This window comes from Scylla paramamosain, chromosome 19 (genome assembly GCF_035594125.1).
Source record: "Scylla paramamosain isolate STU-SP2022 chromosome 19, ASM3559412v1, whole genome shotgun sequence".
NCBI lineage: Eukaryota > Metazoa > Arthropoda > Malacostraca > Decapoda > Portunidae > Scylla > Scylla paramamosain.
In genome coordinates this window covers 12664552-12688641 of record NC_087169.1, presented here as the reverse complement: position 1 = coordinate 12688641, position 24090 = coordinate 12664552, and the positions used below count along the sequence as shown (strand labels likewise).

Sequence of the window (24090 nt, the reverse complement as noted above, 5' to 3'; positions counted from 1 at the left end):
CTATCTGCTCAAAAAAGAAAGAAAGAAAAGAAAGAAAAGAAGAAAAAAAATAGGCAAATATGTATTCTTCCACATCTCAGATTTATCAGAATTATTCACCTGGTCACCATTTATTCATTTATCCTGTTTACTCGTTTATTCGCTTCCTTGTCCATTTCCCACCGTTTTTATGAGGCCAGGGTGATGGGTGGGGGGGAAGGGGTCGGAGGAGGTGGGTGAGGAACGGTGAGGAGGTTGACAGCCAGGTGAGAGAGGACAGGTGTGCTGCCATGTTCTTCAACTGAATTAATGATGAGGGTTAGAGTAAGGGTGAGGGGAAAGGAGAGAGGGACCGACCCCCGCTGTGCCGAATATGTTTTGCGTTGTCATCGTGGGGTGTTGGTAATGGTGGTACTGCTTGTTCTAGTAGTAGTAGTAGTAGTAGTAGTAGTAATAGGAGCAGCAGCAGCAGTAGTAATAGTAGTAGAAGAAAAGCAGCAGCAGCGGCACCACAACCACTACCACCATGACCACCACCAACAGTAATAGTAGTAGTAGTAGTAATAGTAATTAGCACTAGGAGTAATAAAAATAGTAACAGTAGCAAAAATACCAGTAGTCATAGTACATATGGCAATGACACCAGCACCACCAGCACCAGCAGGAACAGCAACAGGCAGAGGCAAGTGTATTGGTGTAGCGCTATTGGGGTCAGTATTGGTGCTCCTCGACAGGTGACACGCGGCAGACTCAATATATCACCTGGAATTTATGTTTGAGACTATTTATATACCTGTCTGCATGATTGGCCACCTGTGTGTGTGTGTGTGTGTGTGTGTGTGTGTGTGTGTGTCTTCATGGTTGTGTTACAGGTGAAACACACACACACACACACACACACACACACACACACACACACACACACACACACACACACACACACACACACACACACACACACACACACACATGAAGTTTTATGTTATTGTTGCTGTTGTGTCGTCGTTGTCGTCATTGTTGTTGTGATTGTTGTTGTTGTTGTTGTTGTTGTTGTTGTTGTCGTTGTTTTGAATACTTTACAGAAATTAAGACTTAATATTTAACTTGCATAGACGCTCCTCTTTCACATCCCTCCTTGATAAAAACAATTAAAATTTGTGTCTAAATTTGCTTAAGTCACCCCTGATCGAGACCACGTTTTCTGCGGTAGCGTGAGAAATCCAGAACAAGAAACGGTGTAAAACTTTCCTCTTAGTTATCTATTTATTTATTTTTTTTATTTGTGTGCATTATTTTTCGGTTTCCTCCTCCTCCTCCTCCTCCTCCTCTCTTCTTCTTCTTCTTCTTCCTCCTCCTCCTCCTCCTCCTCCTCCTCCTCTTAAGCAGATCGAGGCCACGTTTTCTGCGGCAGGGTGAGAAATTCAGAAAAAGCGGTGTAAAACTCTCCTCTTAATTATCTGTTTATATATATATATATATATATATATATATATATATATATATATATATATATATATATATATATATATATATATATATATATATATATATATATATATATATATATATATATATATATATATATATATATATATATATATATTATTTGTGTGCATTATTTTTCGGTTTCCTCCTCCTCCTCCTCCTCCTCTTCTTTTTTTCTTCTTCTTCTTTTTCTTCTTCAACTTCTTCTTCTTCTTCTTCTTCTTCTTCTTCTTCTTCTTCTTCTTCTTCTTCTTCTTCTTCTTCTTCTTCTTCTTCTTCTTCTTCTTCTTCTTCTACCTCCTCCTCCTCCTCCTCTTAAGCAGATCATGTTCTTCGTCATAGGCTAACAAAAATTACCTTGTGTAATGTTACGCTTCCTTCTCCTCCTCCTCCTCCTCCTTCTTCTCTCCTCTCCTCCTGATCATCATCTGTTGCTGTCTGTTTCCAGTTGCATTTTCTAAACCCTTCACTGTTCCACTCAAGTGCTTGTTTTGGTGATAAAGGTGTGGTGGGTGAGAGTGTTGGGGAGGATTGAAGTGGTGGGGATCGAGTGAGTGGTTTTGTGGAAGCCCCTGGTGAACTGTTGTTACCTTGGCGGGGGAAGGAATGTCGCCCCCTGACCCCCATCTCCCACCGATCCCCGTGACCCTGACATGTGACCAGCGGTGGGGGCGGTGTAAGTAGGGATGGGGTGCATATAAACAGAATATTTAGTGAGCAGGAAATTGAATTAAGTACGTAGTGAGGCCACTTGTGTGTTTTCCGTGTGTGAATAACACGTGTTTTGATTGTTGCCTCGTTTGCTTGACGTGCCTGCACTTATGCGTGTCTGCCTGCTTGTTTGGATGTAGTTGAGGTGTGTGTGTGTGTGTGTGTGTGTGTGTGTGTGTGCGTGTGTAGGGCACGAAGCCATTGTAAGCCTCGTCGCGACATGTGGCAACAACACTGAAGTGCTTCTCTGGCAGGTGGTGGTGACCTGGGTGGCGCTGCTTCCTTACGCCTCGCCGGCAGTCCAGTGCCTGCCTGCTGCCCTCCCCGCCATAGAGGCCTCAGGGACGTTGACGAGTTACTTATGGAAAAGTGAAGCGCGACTTCCATAATCTTCTTTTCAAGGAGAAAAGAACAGAAAAAGGAGGAAGAAAAAAAGGAGGCTACTTAAAGGTTTCTTCTCAAAGATACTCCCCCATTCTTAGCAGCGACCAAGATGGTGGTGAGTGTCGCGAGCCACTCTTGGCGTGGCCAGGGCGCGGTGCAGGGCGTTGGCGTGCGGCGGCCGCGGTGATGACGGGGGCGTGGTGGCGGACGCATGCTGAGAGCGTGACCGCTGACCACATTGCGAGGAGCAGGACGCAACAAACTAAAACCAAAGAAAACTTGCAAAAGATTAGCAAGCGTTAAGACGACCCAAAGTGGTGAAAATTACTCCATCTAATCCAATTGCTATCCTTCTGGAGCCCACGCAGAGGCCTGGTAGTGCAGTGCAGGCTTGTGTAACTGTGAAGAAACGTCTCTAGCGTGACTGTGGCGAGCTGATCACCGTCTTGTTGTGTCCAAGAGGAAAGCCCATGGAGCTGAGGGGCTGAGGGCGACGCGGCTCCTCCGAGCGGTGGTGCTTGATTAACACAGTGCCACGCAGGACAAGAAAAAGAGTGAAGCAGAGAAAACACTTGCTACTTCTCTCTCACACCTTCCCCGGAGACTTGGGTAGGCGTGTAGGGACTAGAAAGAGAGGCTGGAAGAACGATGAGGCAGACGACTTACAGTTCCGACGCCTCAAAACTCAGTTGTGAACACCTGCCTGTAGCTCCTCCATAACCCCTGAACACCTACCATGGCCGCCGAGGCACCAGCGAGGAGTTCTTCCTCCGAGGAGACGGCCACAGGTGAGTGGAGTTAGACTGGTGGGTAAGGCCGCAGGTAAAGTCATAGACTAACCAGGTGAAAGCCAGCTTGTTATAAGTTAATCTTTATTCCGTTATGTGACATAAAGTAAGGACGGAACAGAACATCCTCTTGCCTCTCATTACTCGCCCTAGAAAGTTTTTCATTCTCTCGCTTCACCACCTCTCTTCCTGCATCTGCCACTGTTAGTGCGTTACCTTCCCTCGCCTTGATGCTCTCCTCCCCGCTTCTAGTCCCTTACGTCACTGTTCTCATCATCTGTGGTTAAGTAAGGTATTTTATTAGTACTGGATAATATGTGGCATTATTTGTACGACATTTTTTTTCACATATGCATAAGGTTTCTGTATTATTCTGTATTAAGGCTTATTTTTTTTGTATGACACACACACACACACACACACACACACACACACACACACACACACACACACACACACACACACACACACACACACACACACACACACACACACACACACACAGAGAGAGAGAGAGAGAGAGAGAGAGAGAGAGAGAGAGAGAGAGAGAGAGAGAGAGAGAGAGAGAGAGAGAGAGAGAGAGAGAGAGAGAGAGAGAGAGAGGATAAAATAAAATAAAATAAGTAGTAAGAAAAGGAGGAGTAAGAGTAGGAGGAGAAAGAGGAGGAAGTTAAACTGAATAAGATCTTCTAAGGAGGAAGAGGTACAAGTGCTTGAAGAACGGATACAGTGAGGGAGGAAAAGATGGGTGGGAGAGGGGGAAGGAAGAGACGATGACGGCATGCTCTCAAGTGTACTAGGGAGTCGCTAACTCATTTATCATCCTAACAATCTAGTCCTATACTCACCTGGATTCCAAAGCCTTTACCTGTAGTAGGGAGATTACAGGTGAGCTCGAGTCCCTTGAACCCGCTCTCCTTTCACTAGTTGCCTTCGCGTCCCTCAGACCAGTGTCTATCACATGTCACTGGCTAGCAAAGGTGATCCACGCTTGGTGCTGCTAGAACCATGATTCGGAACTTATTGAGCTGAGTGTTTGTCTTGTAGTGAATGGCAGGCAGTGGAAGAGTTAACAGTATTCTCAATCATTCAGCAAGAATTAACCAGTATTCTCAGTCATTCAGGCAGTGCAATAGTTAACCAGTATTCTCAGTCATTCAGCAAGAGTTAACCAGTATTCTCAGTCATTCAGGCAGTGCAAGAGTTACTCAGTCATTCAGCAAGAGTTAGCCAGTATTCTCAGTCATTCAAGCAGTGCAAGAGTTAACCAGTATTCTCATTCAACAAGAGTTAACCAGTATTTTGATTCAGGCCGTGCAAGAGTTGACCAGTATTCTCAGTCATTTATCCCGTTTTTCCTGTGAACTCTGAAACTCCCTGCCTGCTTTTGTATTTCCTGCCTCCTATGACATGAACTCTTTCAAGAAGGAGGTCTGAAGACTCTCTCTCTCTCTCTCTCTCTCTCTCTCTCTCTCTCTCTCTCTCTCTCTCTCTCTCTCTCTCTCTCTCTCTCTCTCTCTCTCTCTCTCTCTGTTGCCCTTGGCCAGTGCTCCTGTTACATAAAAAAAAATAAAAAATACACTGCAGAGACAGAGTTCTGGGATATCCTCAGTGGTTCCCGTACAGCTGGTGAATGGGCGTCCTTGATAAGTTTAACATTAGGACTCGTATTCAGAAACGCTTTTGCTCTCTCACCATGACTATTTTCATGGGCCATAGAGATTTCTAGCCGGATTCTCAATAGTGCTTCTCCTCTTAATAATGTAGAAATCTTGTTCGTCTGTCACTAGAACCGTAAAACTTCCTTAAAAGCCCGTGTAACTTCAATTAGAGCCTTTTAAGAGAAGTCGGGGTGCGTCATAGAAGCGTTTCAGAATATAGTTCTACGTAGATTTCATGTAAGTGTGGGTTCTGGCCAAGGGCAACAAAAAGTAGGAAAAAGAGTCCAATGATAGTGAGAAATAACAGCATACTACCTTCACTGCTTACCTACCCACCACCACACTGCCGTCGGTAATGACTTCATACTACCTGTTGGTAACGTTTCCCGATCCGCTATAGGAAACCATGGTCATGTGATAATAAGTGAATTTCAAACAGCAACAGGCTTTTTAGATACTGACTGTTTGAGTTATACATTACGCTAGTTACAACATCAGTATCATCAGTACCTGGTTTGGGGCTACCTGAGTGCTGGCTTTCCTCACACTGGTGCCAACGTGCGTGACGCTGCAGCCAGCACCAGTAAAGGCAGGGCAGTGAGGTCTGGTTTGATATATCTAACAATGTGTTTCAGCATGGGCGTGGGTGTGTGCGGCGTGGGCGGCAGTGTGGACGCGCCTCTTTTCCTACCTGGCCCTGGCGTGGCTCTACGTGTGGACAGGTGAGTGACATTATTATCAGGAATTGTGTTCACACCTGATTCAGTCCGTTGCTCACATACAAGTCTGCAGTCAGCCAGTCACTCAGTGAGGATTATTACAGTCATTAATTTATTTTCTCTGTCACAGTCATAGAGTATGAAAGTCAGTCAATCAGTAAGTCAGTCAGTCCGTCTACTGACCTACTGCGCTGCCAGGCAGTAAGTAGGTCACGGGGCTCATCGCCAGTCTCTCAGTCGGTGAACATGCCAGCGGATCCAATTTATCCGTTAGGTCTGTGTTACCTTCCCCAGTAACCTCCTGACTCCCCCTCCCCGGCAGTGTTGCCTCTGTGGAAGAGGGAGAAGAACCTGGCGGAGTGGGTGCGTCGATGCGTCCCGTCACAGCCTCTGGAGGATCTGCAGCGGGACCTGGCGGACGGCGTGGTGCTTTGCGGGCTGCTGGAGGCTGTGCTGCCCGGGGCGTGTCCAAGATTTGACCTCCTGGCGAAAAACAACCCAGAGATCAACTTTCGCATCGCCTCGCGCCTCGCTGCCACCTTCCTGGGAGTGACAGAGGTGACGGAGGGAGACGGAGAGGGATGGGAGAGAAGGAGGGGACAGGAGAGGAGGAGGCGAAGTGGGTGTGAAAAAAAAAAAAACACGTATGACATAAGTAGGTGGCTTCTGGGTGGGGGTATAGCGGAGGAAGAAGAAGCCCAGTCGGGTTCCCAGATCCCCATGATCCTCTTAGCCTCCTCCCTTGATGGCATGGGCGCTTCGCGGCTGAAATTCATACTGAAGTATATCCTGGAAATAACTGAGAACTTCACTAAATTCACAAAATTTGCCATTCAGACAGCAAAGGTCAGGATAAAGTGCACATTTTGTCTTGACATTCGTACTCTCACCGTGACTCAGTTCTCTGTGTGTCACTCATATTTCACTTAAGAGTCAAGACTTGAAATGCGCGGGTTTTCCTGCAGGAGGCAACAGGCAGCGGTGCAGCGCTCACACAGTTCCTGCGGGCGGTGCGTTATGCGGCTTTACGGCGTCAAGTATTGGGGGGTCCGCCCCTCACACAGGACACCGTCGCACAAACTCTCGGGATCAACCAGGTGACCGGCTTATTGCTCACGTTCATTACCTGTTGCACAGATCACTTGTCGCGCATCTTGAAACAGAGATCTTCTCTCTTTTTCTTTCTCTAATTGTCCTTTATCTCTTCCTGCAGGTAGTGGTGCGGGGCATGGGACTACAGCTGGGCTTGGTGGGGCGCTGGGCTAGGTTTACTTTGTATATGGACAACGGCAGTGAAGGGAGCCTGGTGGTGGAAGTGTGTAGTGATCGGGGGGAATACGGCTGCTGCCGCGTCACGGGGTCTCCAGGGGCGACAACTGCAAAGGTGAAATCTCAGGTGAGGTGCCTGTTTGTCATTGGCATAAAACTCTTGGACCTTTATTCACCTTCCCCGTGATGAACAAACGTGTGGTAAGAATATGTGAAAAGAAGTGCATGACTGGATTCCTCTCTTCGATGGTTTTGCAGGCACACCAACAAGTGCCTCTGGAGTGTGACGTGCAGGGGTGCAAGGTGCGAGTAGCGTGGCTCCCCATGCAGCAAACGCGGTATACGCTGGTGCTCTCCATATATGGACAACACATCCTCAGCTCACCTTACACTGTCCACGTGGACGAGTCGCAGGTAGGCCAGTTTTTCACACTATCTGTTGTCGTTGAATTACTGAGGACAGTCACTCGGGTCAACAGATCCCTCGTCTCGCTCCTTATGTTTGACTCGTGTTAGACAAGCTGACTCGGTTCCCATTTTGTCGGGTTGTGTCTCAGCCATTGCTCTTCCCTCCCGTACCCCAGCACTCTTCACCGGCCCGCAAGTGGCAACTCATTCGACACGTCTGGGATAGTGACTCCGAGTCGGAATACGAGGGTATATTGGTGCCCCCTGACAAGGAGTCCGCCTTGACGAGTCGGGAACAGGCTGGGGCGCGCAGGTATTAGCCGATGACTGGTTGTGTTTGATGCTGTGTGCTGACTGTTGACAGTAGAGTTGCTAGCTGTGCTTGAGAGTTGGATGTAGATAATATGGTTGCTGTGAGGGCATCTGCCATGAGGATCAATTTTAGGAAGCTACGAGTTGGTTCATATAATGATACCATTAGGTTCAAGCCTGTCCTGTAATCCACTGCTAGTCGTCGCGTGGCTTTGATCGTCTGGGCCTTTATGCACGTTGTGTTGCAGGTTCCTCAGCATCCTGCGGCGCCGAGTGGTGCGGCGAGTGTTGCACATTGGTGACCACCACGTGGTACTGCGCGGCTCTGAGTGCATCGACCGCTCCTCCAGGGCCCGCGAGGTCAGTGTGTAATATATATATATATATATATATATATATATATATATATATATATATATATATATATATATATATATATATATATATATATATATATATATATTACATTTATTTATTTATTTATTTTTTCACTTTTGTGTCGAGCTAATTGCGCCTATAGACCTGCTCCTGGAGGCTTAGGTGGTCGGCTTGCTGGCTTACCTCATGAAGGCTTGCATCCTCTGGCTGTCGTGGCTTAGGAAGGATTCTTCCTTAAAGTGAAGCGTGTAGGGACTCTTGTCGTCCCCTCCTCCAGGTGCTCCTCGATGCACTAACAGTAAGAAAGGCTGACGGCAGCATGCAAGTGATCTGCGGCCTCTTAACGGCCGCAGAAAAATGCCCAGGTTCTGGTCGAACATCAGGAAAGATGCGCAGACGACTCGGTCGTAAATCCATTTCCTGTGCTGACATTATCGCTTTATTTATTTATCTTATCCCATCAGTCACAACAAACCTTTTGGATGTTATTTAAAATTTCTTGTAACTTTCAGGCACTCCAGCACATGAGGAAGTCCGCGGAGAGTCTGGACCTGGATGATTTCGCTCCTCGGGAGGCCTCTTCGGCCCCGCCTTCCCGGCGCCTCTCCCTGCAATGGGAAGTTGGCGTCTCAGTTGGGCCCATTGAGGAAAAGACAAAGGAGGAAGAGGAATCTGTGCAAGAAGGAGACTGTGACCACAACTCATATCTTCAAGAAAATATTGCAAATAGTATTGAGGGAGTGGATGGGGAGGCAGTAAAGGAGGTGGCGTCAGAGATGCCCACTCTTGAGGCCACGCCACAGAGTTCTGATACTCCTGAAATATTGATGCTCACAAACAAGACAGAACTTACGCCAACTGATATATTAGTTGACCCTGACTGCCACGACCACCACAGGGAGACAAGCGACTTTCCGATTTGTTCCGCGGAAAACTGCGAACCTCTGGCAGAGTCACCACAAGGCACAGGCAGCCATATACAGGAACCACTTGATGCAACGACCACCACACACACAGCAGGACCAGTGACGGAGGCGGCTCTCTCGGCAGCAGAAGAGGCGGCGCCCACAACAGTGACAAAGGCGGCGCCAGCGGCAGCGGAAGAGGCAACATGCATGTTAACAAAGGAGGTAACGTCCACGCCAGTGACGGAAGTGAATAATAGTTATCCTGCTGCTTTACGCCAAATATCAAAGCCCAAGGGAAACGCAGACCGTAAATCTCGCAGGAGACGGCGGAAGAGGCTGAAAGGAGCATTCAGGGTAGTAACGAAAGATTATGACCACATCTGCACCATAATCATGAACATGTGTGACTTCATCATCGAGCACAGCCCCAGGAAGGAAGCGCTCAAGGCGGTGCGGGTGGCCTCGCGGATCCTTGGCTACGGTTTCAGTGACACCTCAGAGTCCTCTTACTCCCACGACTTGTCAGGTGAGGAGGAAGAGCAAAACAGTATTGTGGACGATGAAATTCTAGAATCTGTTGTAGAGGAGTGGGGGGCAGTGCTTGTCAGACAAGGGAGCGGCGACCACGTGGTCGCCACAGAACATGACGGTGAAGAGGCAAAGATTATAGATGTCTCGGAACTTGAAGAAAATTCTTTTGAGGACTCCATCTCTCCTGTGACTCTGATCATCCCTGAAGTGGTGGTGGTGCCACAGGAGGACACACTGGCAGAGAGAGTTCCTGATGACAATGGCAGCCAGCTGCTACCTGAGCTAGACAGAGATTCCTCCATCATGAACTACTTGCAGACCATCGACGAGGTGACGGAGCCCAACTCCATGGTGGAAGACATGACCGAAGAACTACAGAAGAGGTACGAGGACTATTTCGATACAGAAGACAAAACTTCATGTCAAGGAGACGTCTCTGATGGTGATGGCGAGGAGTGGGAGGCGGCGGCGAGCACGGCGGAAGATCTAGTCTCCAGGTGGCCGGGAGATTTGGGTATAATGGATGAATCAAAGAAAGGACTCCAAAATGGATTAAAGCCACTGCAGGACGTCTTCATGCTCCTTCAGCCTTTGGAGGGTAGCGACGACCTTGAAGCTTCAGAATCGGAAGATGAAAATAAACATGACCATCCTCAGATCACAAACAGCCCACAGCACAGTACTGAAGTCCTCCCGCGCAAAGATCTGTTATGGTCACCACAAGATTCGCAAGGAAAAATGGAGGAAGCCTCACCCGTGAATCCTTTTGCACAGACCACTGAGCCCCAGCAGGTAACTAATAGCACTCTGAAGACTGAAGGCGAATCTATATCACAAGAATCCGTACAATTAACAGGAGAGCATGAACGGCTGATAGAAGAGCCTGCACAGACAACAGACAAACCCGAACAGGTAACAGGACAGGAAACCAAAGAGATAACGGAAGAAGAATCTGAGGAAGTGACAAAAGAACGTGAACAGATGATAGAACCTAAACATTTGACACAAGATCCTGAACATGTAACACAAGAACCTGAACATGTAATACAAGAACTTGAACATGTAACACAAAAGCCTGAACATGTAACACAAGAACTTGAACAATTAACAAAAGAGCCTGAACAAATAACAGATGAACCAGAGCAGGGAAGAAAAAAAAATACACAGGTAACAGAAGAACCTGTACAAGTAACAGAAAAACCTGTACAAGTAACAGGAAAACCTGTACAGATAACAGAAGAACCTGTACAAGTAACAGAAGAACCTGTACAAGTAACAGGAAAACCTGTACAAGTAACAGAAGAACCTGTACAATTAACAGAAGAACATGTACAAGTAACAGAAGAACCTGTACAAGTAACAGAAGAACCTGTACAAGTAACAGAAGAACCTGTACAAGTAACAGAAGAACCTGTACAATTAACAGAAGAACCTGTACAAGTAACAGAAGAACCTGTACAAGTAACAGAAGAACCTGTACAATTAACAGAAGAACCTGTACAAGTAACAGAAGAACCTGTACAAGTAACAGAAGAACCTGTACAAGTAACAGAAGAACCTGTACAATTAACAGAAGAACCTGTACAAATAACAGAAGAACTTGAACAGACAGTAGAAAAACCTGAGCAGGTAACAGAACTTGCACAGGTGACAGAAGAGCCTCGACAGGTAACAGATGAACCTGAACAGTTAACAGAACCTGAACCGGTTACAGAGGAAGCTGAACAGCCAACAGATAAACCTGAATGGTTAACAGAACCTGAAGAGGTAAGAGAAGAATCTGAATATATAACAGACAAGGAATCCCAACAGGTAACAGAAGAACAGCTTGAACAAATAACGGAATCAGAACCTGAACAACAGATAGAAGAACAGTTTGGACAGATAATAGAACAAACAATGGAACAAGTAGCGCAAGAACTTACAGAGATAACGAATGAGTCACATATAACACAACGACTACAAGGGATCACCGTAGAATTATCTAATTCAATAATTTCACCACAAAAGACAGATTCACCACAAACAATGGCACTCCAGCAAGCCCCAGACACTGTGGAGAGTGTGCCTCAGCCTGAAGCTTTGGCGCAGATAAGAGAACCGCCGGACGCCACAGCTGGACCTCAGCCACAGGTCACAAGAGAGGTCCTGCCTTCACATCTAGAGACTACTGGAGTCCTTAAGAGTCCTTCTGAGCCACCATCTGAGAAGAACTTTGACTTCTTCACAGCAGGGTTCTCGAGTAACAATAGCAAGCAGGGCGCAGGGAGGGACAAGATTAGGCCTCAAAAAAGCCTCGCTATACAAAAAAAATGCCTCATACTTAAAGATCTCCTCAAGTTTTCCGAAGAGCAGCCCTCACTAGCGTCCCTCGATTCCCCCAAGGAGGAGATATCAGGAAATGGCGCATCTTTGCCTGCTGCCGGAATTCATATCACTACAGAAGAAACGCCATTCTCGTCTTTGGAAGAGAAACTCGTACCAGAAATCTCGACTCCTGTCTCCCCTGAACCACGGCGCATCGTCAAGGGTTCGGTCTCTAAGTTCAGGACGTTGTTTGAATCGAGGTCTATAAATGAAATATCGTTCCTGCAGAGAGAAGAGACGCCAATCCACAATAAAGGAGGTTCCTGCAGGGAGGTGTCTCAGAGGGAAAATATTGAACAACCTGTAGCTTTAAACGGCAACCAGAAAGTTCATGTTACTGAAAGCCCTATTCATGAAACAGAGGAAGAGGTGGAGAGTCTCAGTGGGGGAGACAAACCTAAGGCTGTCACTGGAGTGTTGCCCAAATTATCTCCAGACATGGACCTTCTGAATCAGCTTCGAGTTGACGCAAAGTCTGGCAGCTCAGGCGAAGACGTGCCTAATGAGACAGTGACGCAAGACGTTAAGGAAGTTGAAGACAAGGGCAAAATACGTCCCGTCACTTCCAAAGGACAGAATATATTTACCTCGATGCAAAAGTCCTTGCAAGATAAAATAAAGATGACTACCAAAAGTGATCGTATTCCCTACAGCAGCTACGTGCGACCTGCCATGATTCTGCTGGAAACTGAGCGGCGAGTGTCGCGGCTTAGGTCAGTCTTTGAACAACCTTGCGCCACCCCCGCCAAGAGATCCCTTCCTCACAAAACAACACGGTACATCGTCAGTGGCAGTCCGGCAGCCTCACCACCTCTTGATAGGAAGAATGCTTTTCCACAGGCACATTTTGGAGAGAAAGAAGAAATGCTTAACAATTTAAATGATGCACACCCTTCAATGCCTGAGGATGACATCAAGCAGCAAAGAAACACTACAGAGACCCTCGAATATTCAGTCTTGCATGAGGAGCATGAGAACGTGAGACAGCTTCCACCTGAAACAAGTGATGGAGCTCAGCCTAAATCAGAGGTGGATCAGGGACGCGAGATTTCTATTTCACTTGAATTTGTCTTAGAAACACAGAAAGAAGATAATGGAGTCTCAACATCTTATCAACAAGATCAATCTGTGCAGCATCCACAGCCTCTGGAAGGAGAGCTTCAGAAGAAATCCTACAAGCTTGTGGCTGCTCTGGAGACCATGGAAAAAGATATCAAAGAGATGCAAGAGTCGGTGGAGCGTCTCAATCGACACTATCCGATTATTCCCCCTGACGACGTGGACCTTCCCCGCAACCTTCAACAGCTACCTCGCCATGGCAAGATTGTTGCTTCATCGCATGAAGAAACCTTAACAGGAACAAAATCTCTAGGCGATCTGTCTGAATCAAAAGAATCCACTAAATACCAACAAGAGGCAGAAGCTTATGAACAAGTGCAAGAACAAAAAGAATCTGTTGAATATGTAACCGAATATGTTATACAGATGAAGGAACCTGTGGAACAGCTTCAGAAATCTGTGGAACATTCACGACAATCTGGTGAAAGTCAGCAAGAACCACAAGAGCAGATGAGAGAATTGCAAGAACCAGAAGAATATACTGAACTACTGCAAGAATCACAAATAAATACCGAGCAGCTTCAAGAATCCGTTGAAAAGTTGCATAAATCAGAACCTGTTAAACAGTTGCAAGTACCAGAAGAAAAGCTGCACAAATCAGATGGTGTTGTTGAACAGCTGCAGGAACAAGAAGAATCTGTTGAACAGCTGCAGGAACAGGAAGGATCTGTTGAACAGCTGCAGGAACAGGAAGAACCTTTTCAAAAACTGCAGGAGGAATCTGTTGAACAGCTGCAGGAACAGGAAGACCCTGCTGAACAGCTGCAGGAACAGGAAGAACCTGTTAAACAACTGCAGGAACAGGAAGAATCTGTTAAACAACTGCAGGAACAGGAAGGATCTGTTGAACAGCTTCAGGAACAGGAAGAACCTGTTGAACAGCTGCAGGAACAGGAAGGATCTGTTGAACAGCTGCAGGAACAGAAAGAACCTATTGAAAACCTGCAGGAACTAGAAAAAACCGTTAAACAGCTGCAAGAACCAGAGGAACTTGTTGAACAGCTGCAGGAACAGGAAAAACCTGTTGAACAGCTGCAGGAACAGGAAAAACCTGTTGAACAGCTGCAGGAACAGGAAAAACCTGTTGAACAGCTGCAGCAACAGGAAAAAACTGTTGAACAGCTGGATGAACCAGAAGAACGTGCTGAACAGCTGCAGGAACCAGAAGAACCTGTTGAACAGCTGCAGGAACCAGAAGAACCTGTTGAACAGTTGCAGGAACCAGAAGAACCTGTTGAACAGCTGCAGGAACCAGAAGAATCTGTTGAACAGCAGCAGGAACCAGAAGACCCTGTTGAACAGCTGGAGAAACCAGAACCTATTGAACAGCTGCAAGAACCAGAAAAACCTGTTGAACAGATGCAGGAACCAGAAGAACCTGTTGAACAACTGCAGGAACTAGAAGAACTTGTTGAACAGCTACGGGAACCAGAAGAACCTGTTGAACAGCTGCAGCAACCAGAAGAATCTGTTGAACAGCTGCAGGAAACAGAAGAACCTGTTGAACAGCTGCAGGAACCAGGAGAACCTGTTGAACAGCCTCAAGAATCAAAAAGAATTGTGGAATGTCTGAAAGAACAAGAACTTGTTGATAAGATACAAAGGCCTATTGAACGGCTGCAAGAACGGGTAGAATATGTTAAACAGCTGCAAGGACCAGAAAAACCTGTTAAACAGCTGAAAGTACCAAAGGAATTTGTTGGGCAACAAGAAGAATCGGAAGAACTTGTTGAACACTTGCAGAAACCAGCTGAACGTGTTGGACAGCTGCTGGAATCGGAGGCTATTAAACAGCTGCAAAAAATACAACATCCTATTGAACAGTTGCAGGAGCCTGTTGAACAACAGCAGGAATCAGGGGAACCTGATGAAAAACTTAAAAAATCAGAAGAACGTGTTGAACAGCTGCAAGAACCAGGAGAGGTTATCGAACAGCTGGAGGAGCCTAACGAACATCTGCAAGAATTAGAAGTTGTTGAACAGCTGCAGGAGTTTGTTGAACATTTACAGGAACCAAAAGATACTGTTGAACAGCTGAAGGAACATAATGAACAGCTGCAAGAATCAAATGAAACTGTTGAACAGCTGCAGGAATCAAGGGAAGGTGTTGAACAACTGCAGGAGCCCATTAGACGGTTACAAAAACCAGAGGAAATTATTGAACAACTGCAAGAACCACGAGAAATTTTTGAACAGCTGGAGGAGCCTGTTGAACAGCTGCAAGAACAAGGAGAAGTTGTTGAACAGCTGCAAGAGTCAATAGAAAGTGTTGAACAGCAGCAAGACTCAGTAGAAAGTGTTGAACAGCTGCAAGAGTCAGTAGAAAGTGTTGAACAACTGCAAGAGTCAATAGAAAGTGTTGAACAGCTGCAAGACTCAGTAGAAACTGTTGAACAGCTGCAAGACTCAGTAGAAACTGTTGAACAGCTGCAAGAGTCAATAGAAAGTGTTGAACAGCTGCAAGAGTCAATAGAAAGTGTTGAACAGCTGCAAGAGTCAGTAGAAAATGCTGAACAGCTGCAAGAGTCAGTAGAAATTACTGAACAGCTGCAAGAACAAGGGGAAACTCTTGAGCAGTTGGAGAAGCCTGTTGAATGGCTGCAAGAGTCAGAGGAATTTAAACAGATGCAAGAACCACAAGTTCTTCAGCAGCTGCTACAACCTTTTGAGCGGCTACAAGAAGCAGGGGAAGAAATTGCTGGACAGCTTCAAGAACCACAGGTTACTGAACAAGTATTGGTGTCTACTGAACAGCTTCAGAAATCTGAAGAAATTGTTGAACAGCTGCAAGATCAGGAAAAAGTTTTTAAACAGCTGCAGGAACTTACTGAACAAATGCAAGAATCAGAAGAAATTGCTGAACATCTGCAGGAGTTAGTTCAGCTGCTGCATGAAACAGAAGTTGTTGAACAGCTACAGGAACCAATTGAACCATTGCAAGAATTAGATGAAACTGTTGAACACTCGCAAGAACAAGGAAGAGTTTTTGAACCGCTACAGGAGTCTAATGACCAGCTGGAAGAGTCGAAAGTTGTTGAACAGCTGTTAGAACCAGAAGAATCTAATGAACGGTTGCAAGAACAGTCGCAAGAACTAGGAAAACCTTCTGAACAACTGCCAAAACCAGAAGAGACTGGTGAACAGATGCAAGAATTGGAAGAGCCTGTTGAACAGGTGCATGAGTCTGTTGAACAATTGCAAGAAACTAAAGAAACTACTCAAGAGTTGCAAAGGTCGCAAGCAGAGTTGCGGAGATTACCAATCGTGGAGCAAATGATTGCTTCAGAGGATTTAGCTGACCTGTTACCACAGGAGTCAAGCATTCCTGAACAGCTGATTATGTCCTCAGATATTACCGAACCCTCACAAGAATCAATGATCAAAATAACTCAACACGTAGTTGATAAAGCAGCTTTGGAGATGACACAGCATAATGAGGATTCATCTGAGACAGTGGATCGAAAGTCAGGTGTTGTGGCCTCAATAGAACCTGACCTGCCTCAGCGAAGCTTGGCAGAAGACTCAGATAACGATGAGGACTTCCGACCAGTTTTCGAGGACGCTCTAGAAGACTTGCCAGAAAGCAAAGACACAAAGCACAGCAGCCAACCTACTGGACATCGCACAGCGTTGATGAAACTCGGAGAGTCTGTATTCTTCAGTATGGACGATGATTCGCTTTCTTGGTCAGAGAACCAAAATGTAAACCCTAGGAAAGAGGGAACGTCAGAAATCGTTGCTGAAGTACACGAATGTCCCAAATATATAAAAGAGCCAATTGAAGCCATAATGGCAATTGAGAAATTAACACAGCAAGAGACCAACCTTGAGACTTCAAGAACACAGGAGCTGGGACAACCAGTGCTTTCGCTACACACTACCACAGAACCACAAATTTCTTCTGACATTATAACGGAACCACATATTTTTTATAGTTTAGTAAAAACAGAGATACCACTAGATTCTCTACAAGAGTCAGAGACACCAACAGACTTTCTGGGAGAACCAGAGACATCAACAGACCTTCTGAGAGAACCAGAGACACCAGAAAACCTTCCGGGAGAACCAGAGATATCAACAGACCCTCTGGGAGAACCAGAGACACCAACAGACCTTCTGCTAGAATCAGTGACACAAACAGACCTTCTGGGAGAACCAGAGACACCAAAAAACCTTCTGGGAGAACCAGAGATATCAACAGACCTTCTGGGAGAACCAGAAACACCAGCAGACCTTCTGGTAGAACCAGTGACACCAACAGACCTTCTGGGAGAACCAGAGATACCAAAAAACCTTCTGGGAGGACCAGAGATATCAACAGACCTTCTGGGAGAACCAGAAACACCAGCAGACCTTCTAGTAGAACCAATGACACCAACAGACCTTCTGGGAGAACCGGAGACACCAAAAAATCTTCTGGGAGAACCAGAAATATCAACAGACCTTCTGGGAGAACCAGAGACACCAAAAAACCTTCTGGGAGAACCAGAGATATCAACAGACCTTCTGGGAGAACCAGAATCACCAGCAGACCTTCTGGTAGAACCAATGACACCAACAGACCTTCTGGGAGAACCGGAGACACCAAAAAATCTTCTGGGAGAACCAGAAATATCAACAGACCTTCTGGGAGAACCAGAGACACCAAAAAACCTTCTGGGAGAACCAGAGATATCAACAGACCTTCTGGGAGAACCAGAATCACCAGCAGACCTTCTGGTAGAACCAATGACACCAACAGACCTTCTGGGAGAACCGGAGGCACCAAAAAATCTTCTGGGAGAACCAGAAATATCAACAGACCTTCTGGGAGAACTAGAGACACCAACAAACCTTCTGGTAGAACCAGTGACACCAACTGATCTGGGAAAAACAGAGACATCAGTAGATCTCTTACAAGAACCAAAGACATCAGCAGATCTCTTACAAGAAGCAGAGACATCAACAGATATCATACAAGGACCAGAGAAATCAACAGACCTTCTGAGAGAACCAAAGACATCAATAGATTTCTTACAAGAACCAGAGACACCAACAGACCTTCTGGGAGAACCAGAGACACCAGCAAATCATCTGGGAGAACCAGAAACATCAACAGACCCTCTGGGAGAACCAGAGATATCAACAGACCTTCTGGGAGAACCAGAAATACCAACAAACCTTCTGGAAGAATCAGAGATACCAACAGACCCTCTGGGAGAACCAGTGACACCAACAGACCTTCTGGGAGAAGCAGAGACACCAACATATTTCTTACAAGAACCAGAGACACCAACAAACCTTCTGAGAGAACCAGATATATTAACAGATCTTCTGGGAAAACCAGGGACATCAACAGACCTTCTGGTAGAACCAGAGACATCAACAGATCTCTTACAGGAACCAGAGACATCAAAAGATCTCTTACAAGAACCAGAGACACCAACAGACCTTCTGGGAGAACCAGAGACATCAACAGATCTCTTAAAAGAACGAGAGACACTAACAGACCATCTGGGAGAACCAGAGACACCAACAGACCTTCTGGGAGAACCAGAGACACCAGCAGACCTAGGAGAAGCAAAGACATCAATAGACCTGGGAGTACCAGAGACACCAAAAGATCTTCTGGGAGAACCAGAGACATCAACAGATCTTTTTGGAGAACCAGAGACTTCAACAGATCTCTTACAAGAACCAGAGACAACAACAGAACTTCTGGAAGAACCAGAGACACCAGCAAACCTTCTTAGAGAACCTGAGATATCAACAGACCTTCTGAGAGAAACAGTGACATCAACAGACCTTCTGGGAGGATCACAGACATCAACAGATCTTCTGGAAGAACCAGAGACATCATCAGGGCATTTGCAAGAGTCAGAAATTTCATTACAACTTTCGGAAGAACTAGAAATATCAAGAAACTTCCTGAGAGAACCAGAGACGTTAACAGACCTTTTGTTAGAACCAGAGACATCGACAGAACTTCTGGAAGAACTGGGGACATCAACAGATCCTCTGGGAAAACTGGGCACATTGACAGATCCTCGGAGAGAATCAATGGACCCTCTGGGAGAAGAACCAGAGCTTCTGCCAGTACCAGAAACATCAACAGATTCCATGGGAGGGCCAGAGCCAACAGACATCAAAGGACAATCAAAAACGCCATTATGTGTTCTGAAAGAACCAGAAACATCTACAAATGTTCTGGAAGATGTCGAAACGAAACAAACAAAAACTAATGAAGTTCCAGTTTCAACAATTCACTTGTCTCCAGTTGTGTCTTTCAATCCAGCAGGAAGTACGACGCCCTGCTTTGCCATCCCCGGGCTGGTGGTTCGTCCTCCTACCTCAGAGAGCGAGCAGCAGGATTCTGACGAAATAGCTACCGCCACCACCACCTCAGAGAGCGACGAAGTGGCCCTTGATGACACAAGTGTTGATGCCAACACATACATTTCTCTTCAGGATGACGTAGCGTTAGAGTTTCTTTCTAATCAACGTATTACTGAGGGAAATACCAAAGAGGAAGCATCCGAGACTGAGAAACCAAAACTCAATATCCCAACACTCAACCCGCCTTTCTTCCTGGAGGACGATTCACAAGAAGAACCTGAACTCATGGATCTAGATTACAGCAGCAATCCAAGTCTGGAGTCTGAGTTGGTAGCACCTTTACCACTCGATACTGAAACTCCCCTCGGTCCCCTTGACCATCATGTCGAGGACTTGGAGGAGCATCGAGGTTCACCGTGGCTCATGTTCACAGCTATCTCTGATTACATTCGTTCTCGATCACCTTCGCCACTTAGTATGTTTTTCACTGAGAGTGTCTCGCAGTCAGTATCCCGCGAGAATGACTCTCTACCTCCTCTTGACACAAATGATTCAGCCCATGAACCAGGGGAACAGCATGATTCATCGAGTCTTTTGGCTCAGAATGACACAACACAAAGTTTGTCCGAGTCTGTTCTTTTTGTGCAGCCGCCAAAATCTCTGCCCCTCACTGGAGTTGTACACACAGCTTTACAGGACACTCCTCAAGAGGCCAGCGACACCCTAACAAGCCTAACTTACGAGACAGCTTCTGAACATGCCTCAGTCGGGCCGTCACTTCCTGACCTCACTCCTGAGGAAATTCCGGACCTCCCTCCTGACTCCTTCAGAAGTCAACCTCTTGCTGGGCCTCCCGCTTCCAATGAGTCTGCCCCATCAACTCTTCACTATATTCTACCAATGACAGAGACTGCTGTAGCACCTCCTCTTTCCATGGAATGTCTAGGACTCCATTCCACTAACGAAGTCGGCGAAGACAGATACTTGAGTGATACTTCTTATTCTGAAACAGATGAATACCACGAATCAAAAACGAACATTCTTGGGAGATTACCAGATGATGGCAACGCTTTAGCATGTATTGCAGCAGAATGTAATGAGGAACAAGTGGTTAGTCTCTCCTCCCAGCACGCATCGAATTCATCCTGTCATGAAGAAGCTATTGGTGTGGACACTACTGCTGAACTTCTCGAAGAAAAAACAAGTAACTTTTCCAAAGAGGTAACTGTGGGTAACGAAGAAACTAAGAACATTATTACAGAGAACATCATTGATCTCATGAAGGAGACCACTGACGTCTTGGAAGAGAAGACTGTAGTGCCTCTGCAGGAAAATGCCACCAACATCCTCAAGGAGGAAGCTGTAGATATTGTGCAGGAGACCATCGACATCCAGAGGGAGGAAGCCACAGACTTTGTGGAAAAGGAGATTACCAATATACGAGAGGAAGATGCTGCAAACCTCGTGCAGGAGACAACCAACATGCAGGAGGAGGATGCTGTGGACCTTGTGCAGGAAACGACCAACATCCAGGAGGAGGATGCTGTGGACCTTGTGCAGGAAACGACCAACATCCAGAAGGATGCTGTAGAACTTGTGCAGGAGACAACCAACATGCAGGAGGAGGATGCTGTGGAACTTGTGCAGGAGACAACCAAAATACAGGAGGAGGAGGAGGAGGAGGAGGAGGAGGAGGAGGAGGAGGAGGAGGAGGATGTGGGCCTTGTGCAGGAGACAACCAACATCCAGGAGGAGGAGGATGTGAGCCTTTTGCAGGAGACAACCAACATCCAGGAGGAGAAGGATGTGGGCCTTGTGCAGGAGACAACCAACATCCAGGAGGAGGAAGATGTGGGTCTTGTGCAGGAGACAACCAACATCCAGGAGGAGGAGGAGGATGTGGGCCTTGTGCAGGAGACAACCAACATCCAGGAGGAGGAGGAGGATGTGGGCCTTGTGCAGGAGACAACCAACATCCAGGAGGAGGAGAAGGATGTGGGCCTTGTGCAGGAGACAACCAACATCCAGGAGGAGGAGAAGGATGTGGGCCTTGTGCAGGAGACAACCAACATCCAGGAGGAGGAGAAGGATGTGGGCCTTGTGCAGGAGACAACCAACATCCAGGAGGATGCTATGGACCTTGTACAGGAGACAACCGACATCCAGAAGAAGACTATACACATTGTGCAGGAGACAATCAGCATCATGAAGGAGGAGACTATACACATTTTCCAGGGGGACACATCCAGCATCATGAAGGAGGCCGAAGAAGCCACTGATATCCTAAGTGATGAGGTCGTTGGTCTGCAAAAAGAAAACGATCTAAAGGACACCAGTGACATTTTGCAAGGGGAGTCAAGTATCTTTCAGCTTGAGTCACAAGGTGACAAGCCTGTAAATGTAAATAATGACCAAATGATGAGAAGAGGCCTTCTCTCGACCAGCACTCCTTGGAATAGCATATGTCAGGATTCGCATGAAGAGACATACGACGCTCTTGACACAGACATGCTCATTGAAAAAATTTCTAAGGTTCAAGAAACACTTGCAGAGGAGAAACAGCTTCTTGAGATTCACTCGGATTCGCCCTATACCGGACAGACTGAAGAAACTACTTTGGATTCACCCATAGATGATAAAGTGAGTGGGGTGCAAGAAGTACCTGCAGCAGCCTGGAAAACACCAATACCTGCTGCTGAAATAAATCAGAAGAGTGAGGAGGACGTCGTGAGCGAAGGGGATAGTGCCAAAAAGACCGTGGAAGCGCTGCCCTTGATGACAGTGACCACAGAAATAGGACAAGAGAGCAGTTGTGAATCGGACTCTGATGACGACATGCGCATCGGCCCTATTAAGGGCACCCGGCCTTTGATTATCCCTCTGTCTCCAAGCCCCACCAAGAGTCCCATGTCAACCTCTGATAGTGACGAATCCCAGTCAGAGTCTGACGTTACCACAGATGAAGACGAAATTGATTTACCAGGCAAGAAGCCGAGATCAAAGTTCATTAGGCCGGCCCAAAGTCACATGACCAAGCTCCACACCATTCCAGAGTTATCGGAGGACGAAGACGAAGATGTGCCTCTCCGGCCTCCCAGATTAAGGAAGTTATCTCTCGGTAGGCTGAGACTGTCTGATGGGCGGGGATCAGACTCTCCGAGGAGCGGTGGAACATCACCTAAGGTCTTTTCTCCGAAAGTCGGGAAAACAGCACCTGAATTCTTCAAGAAATTTGAAGGCATGAGTGATGGCAGCGCATCGTGCTGGACAATGCAAGAGGAGCAGGAGCCGCCGCCTCAGGGCACCGAAGAGAGACCCATTCCAATGCAGAAATTCACGCGCACCCAGGCAGTGGTTTTAGAATCTTCTAGCGACAGTGAGGATGAAGCAACTCAGAAGACCATGACGTATGGACGGCGCACTTACGTCGTAGGGACGTTATCGGGACCACGCCGTAAAGGATGTGAAGGCAATGAAAGGCGCGACAGCATTCTGAAGTTGGATGCTGCAGCTAGGTTCTCAGAAACCAAGAGAGAAGTAGAGTCAGACGAAGGGAGTGGCGCCGAGACTCCCGCCAGTGCCAGCGATAGTGAACCAGAAGATCCAGAGAGAGAAGGGTTAAACTGTCCAGGACCCACCAGGATGTCAAATGAATCTCATGATACGCTGAAAGATAGAGTGTGCGCAGGAGTTTTCCCTGACAAGTCTGAAGGTGAGACGCCCATCCTGAAGACGTCTCACGGTCCTGGCCTCTCCGAGGAATCATCTGTAACACGCTCTCTCACAGTGAACTTTTTAGAAGAAGTAAACCAAACCTCTTTCTTTCCTCCCATGGAGACTCTTCTCTTCCATACCCAAGACAACACGGCACATTCTGATTCCCCAGAATGTGTGGGCCAACCAGATTCCACAGTGGCAGAAGAGGAACCTAAGAGAGGTCATTACATCATCACTGCCCTGGGGGAAGAGAGCGTCCTCACTGAGCACGCCTTCGCTCCTCCCATGGAAATGCTCCTCCTTCCTGGACTAGATGAGACCGTCCAAGACAAACAATCTGAGGTGGAGCTCGCAGCAGCCATCCTACCATCTGAGCATCCTGGTTGGAAAGAAGAGTCTGCTGTAGAGATGAATATTGAAAAGCAGGAGGAGGCCTTAGTAACCAGCGGTAACCTTTGTTCCTCAACACCGCTAGAAGTAGAAAACTTTGATCAAGCCCCAGAGTTAGGAGCATCTTTATCACCAGTTGACACAGGTGATGAAAATTTATCTATGACAGACACCAAGTGTGAGGAAATTTTGGAGTCATCCATTGTGGAAGTGCAGGTCATGGGTGTCCTTAGCAACGTAACGTCTCTCAGCACCTTTCATTCTAAGACTTCAAATGACGGAACCGCATATGACGAAACAGAGTCTGCCACAGATGACGACCGACAAGAGAGAAGAAAATCATTTGATGAGCCCCTAAAAGATAATAAACATGCGGTTGGGAGGGATGTGTTGGACTCTGGTGAAGGAGAGATACGCGAGATAACAAAGACTCTTGTCCATTGTGGTAGTAGTGGTGATACTCACCCAGACGGCGTCGAGGGACTCACAGACGAGATCAGCAATGACAGACGCAGTGACGACGACGGGGACTGTGCAGGGGAGCTCACCAAGGAACAGTTGACCTTTTTTCAGAGTGGTGGCCTGCGACGCCTGGCCAGCTCCATGGATGTTATCGATGCTACCAAGACGGTGCTGGTGACAGGTGAGC

General features: G+C 46.7%; 1 protein-coding gene across 1 annotated transcript in view; it reads left to right on the top strand.

Annotated features, from left to right (window-relative positions):
- Positions 1-1776: 1776 nt before the first annotated feature.
- LOC135109647 (titin-like) overlaps positions 1777-24090 on the top strand; it is a 34001-nt gene continuing 11687 nt past the window's right edge. Inside the window, exons 1-9 of the mRNA XM_064021157.1 lie at positions 1777-3347; positions 5644-5730; positions 6050-6285; positions 6693-6824; positions 6941-7123; positions 7255-7410; positions 7581-7717; positions 7965-8076; positions 8607-24084. Coding sequence (XP_063877227.1) covers positions 3296-3347; positions 5644-5730; positions 6050-6285; positions 6693-6824; positions 6941-7123; positions 7255-7410; positions 7581-7717; positions 7965-8076; positions 8607-24084 — 16573 coding nt within the window. The 5' untranslated portion in view covers positions 1777-3295. The remainder of the gene's footprint in view (positions 3348-5643; positions 5731-6049; positions 6286-6692; positions 6825-6940; positions 7124-7254; positions 7411-7580; positions 7718-7964; positions 8077-8606; positions 24085-24090) is intronic.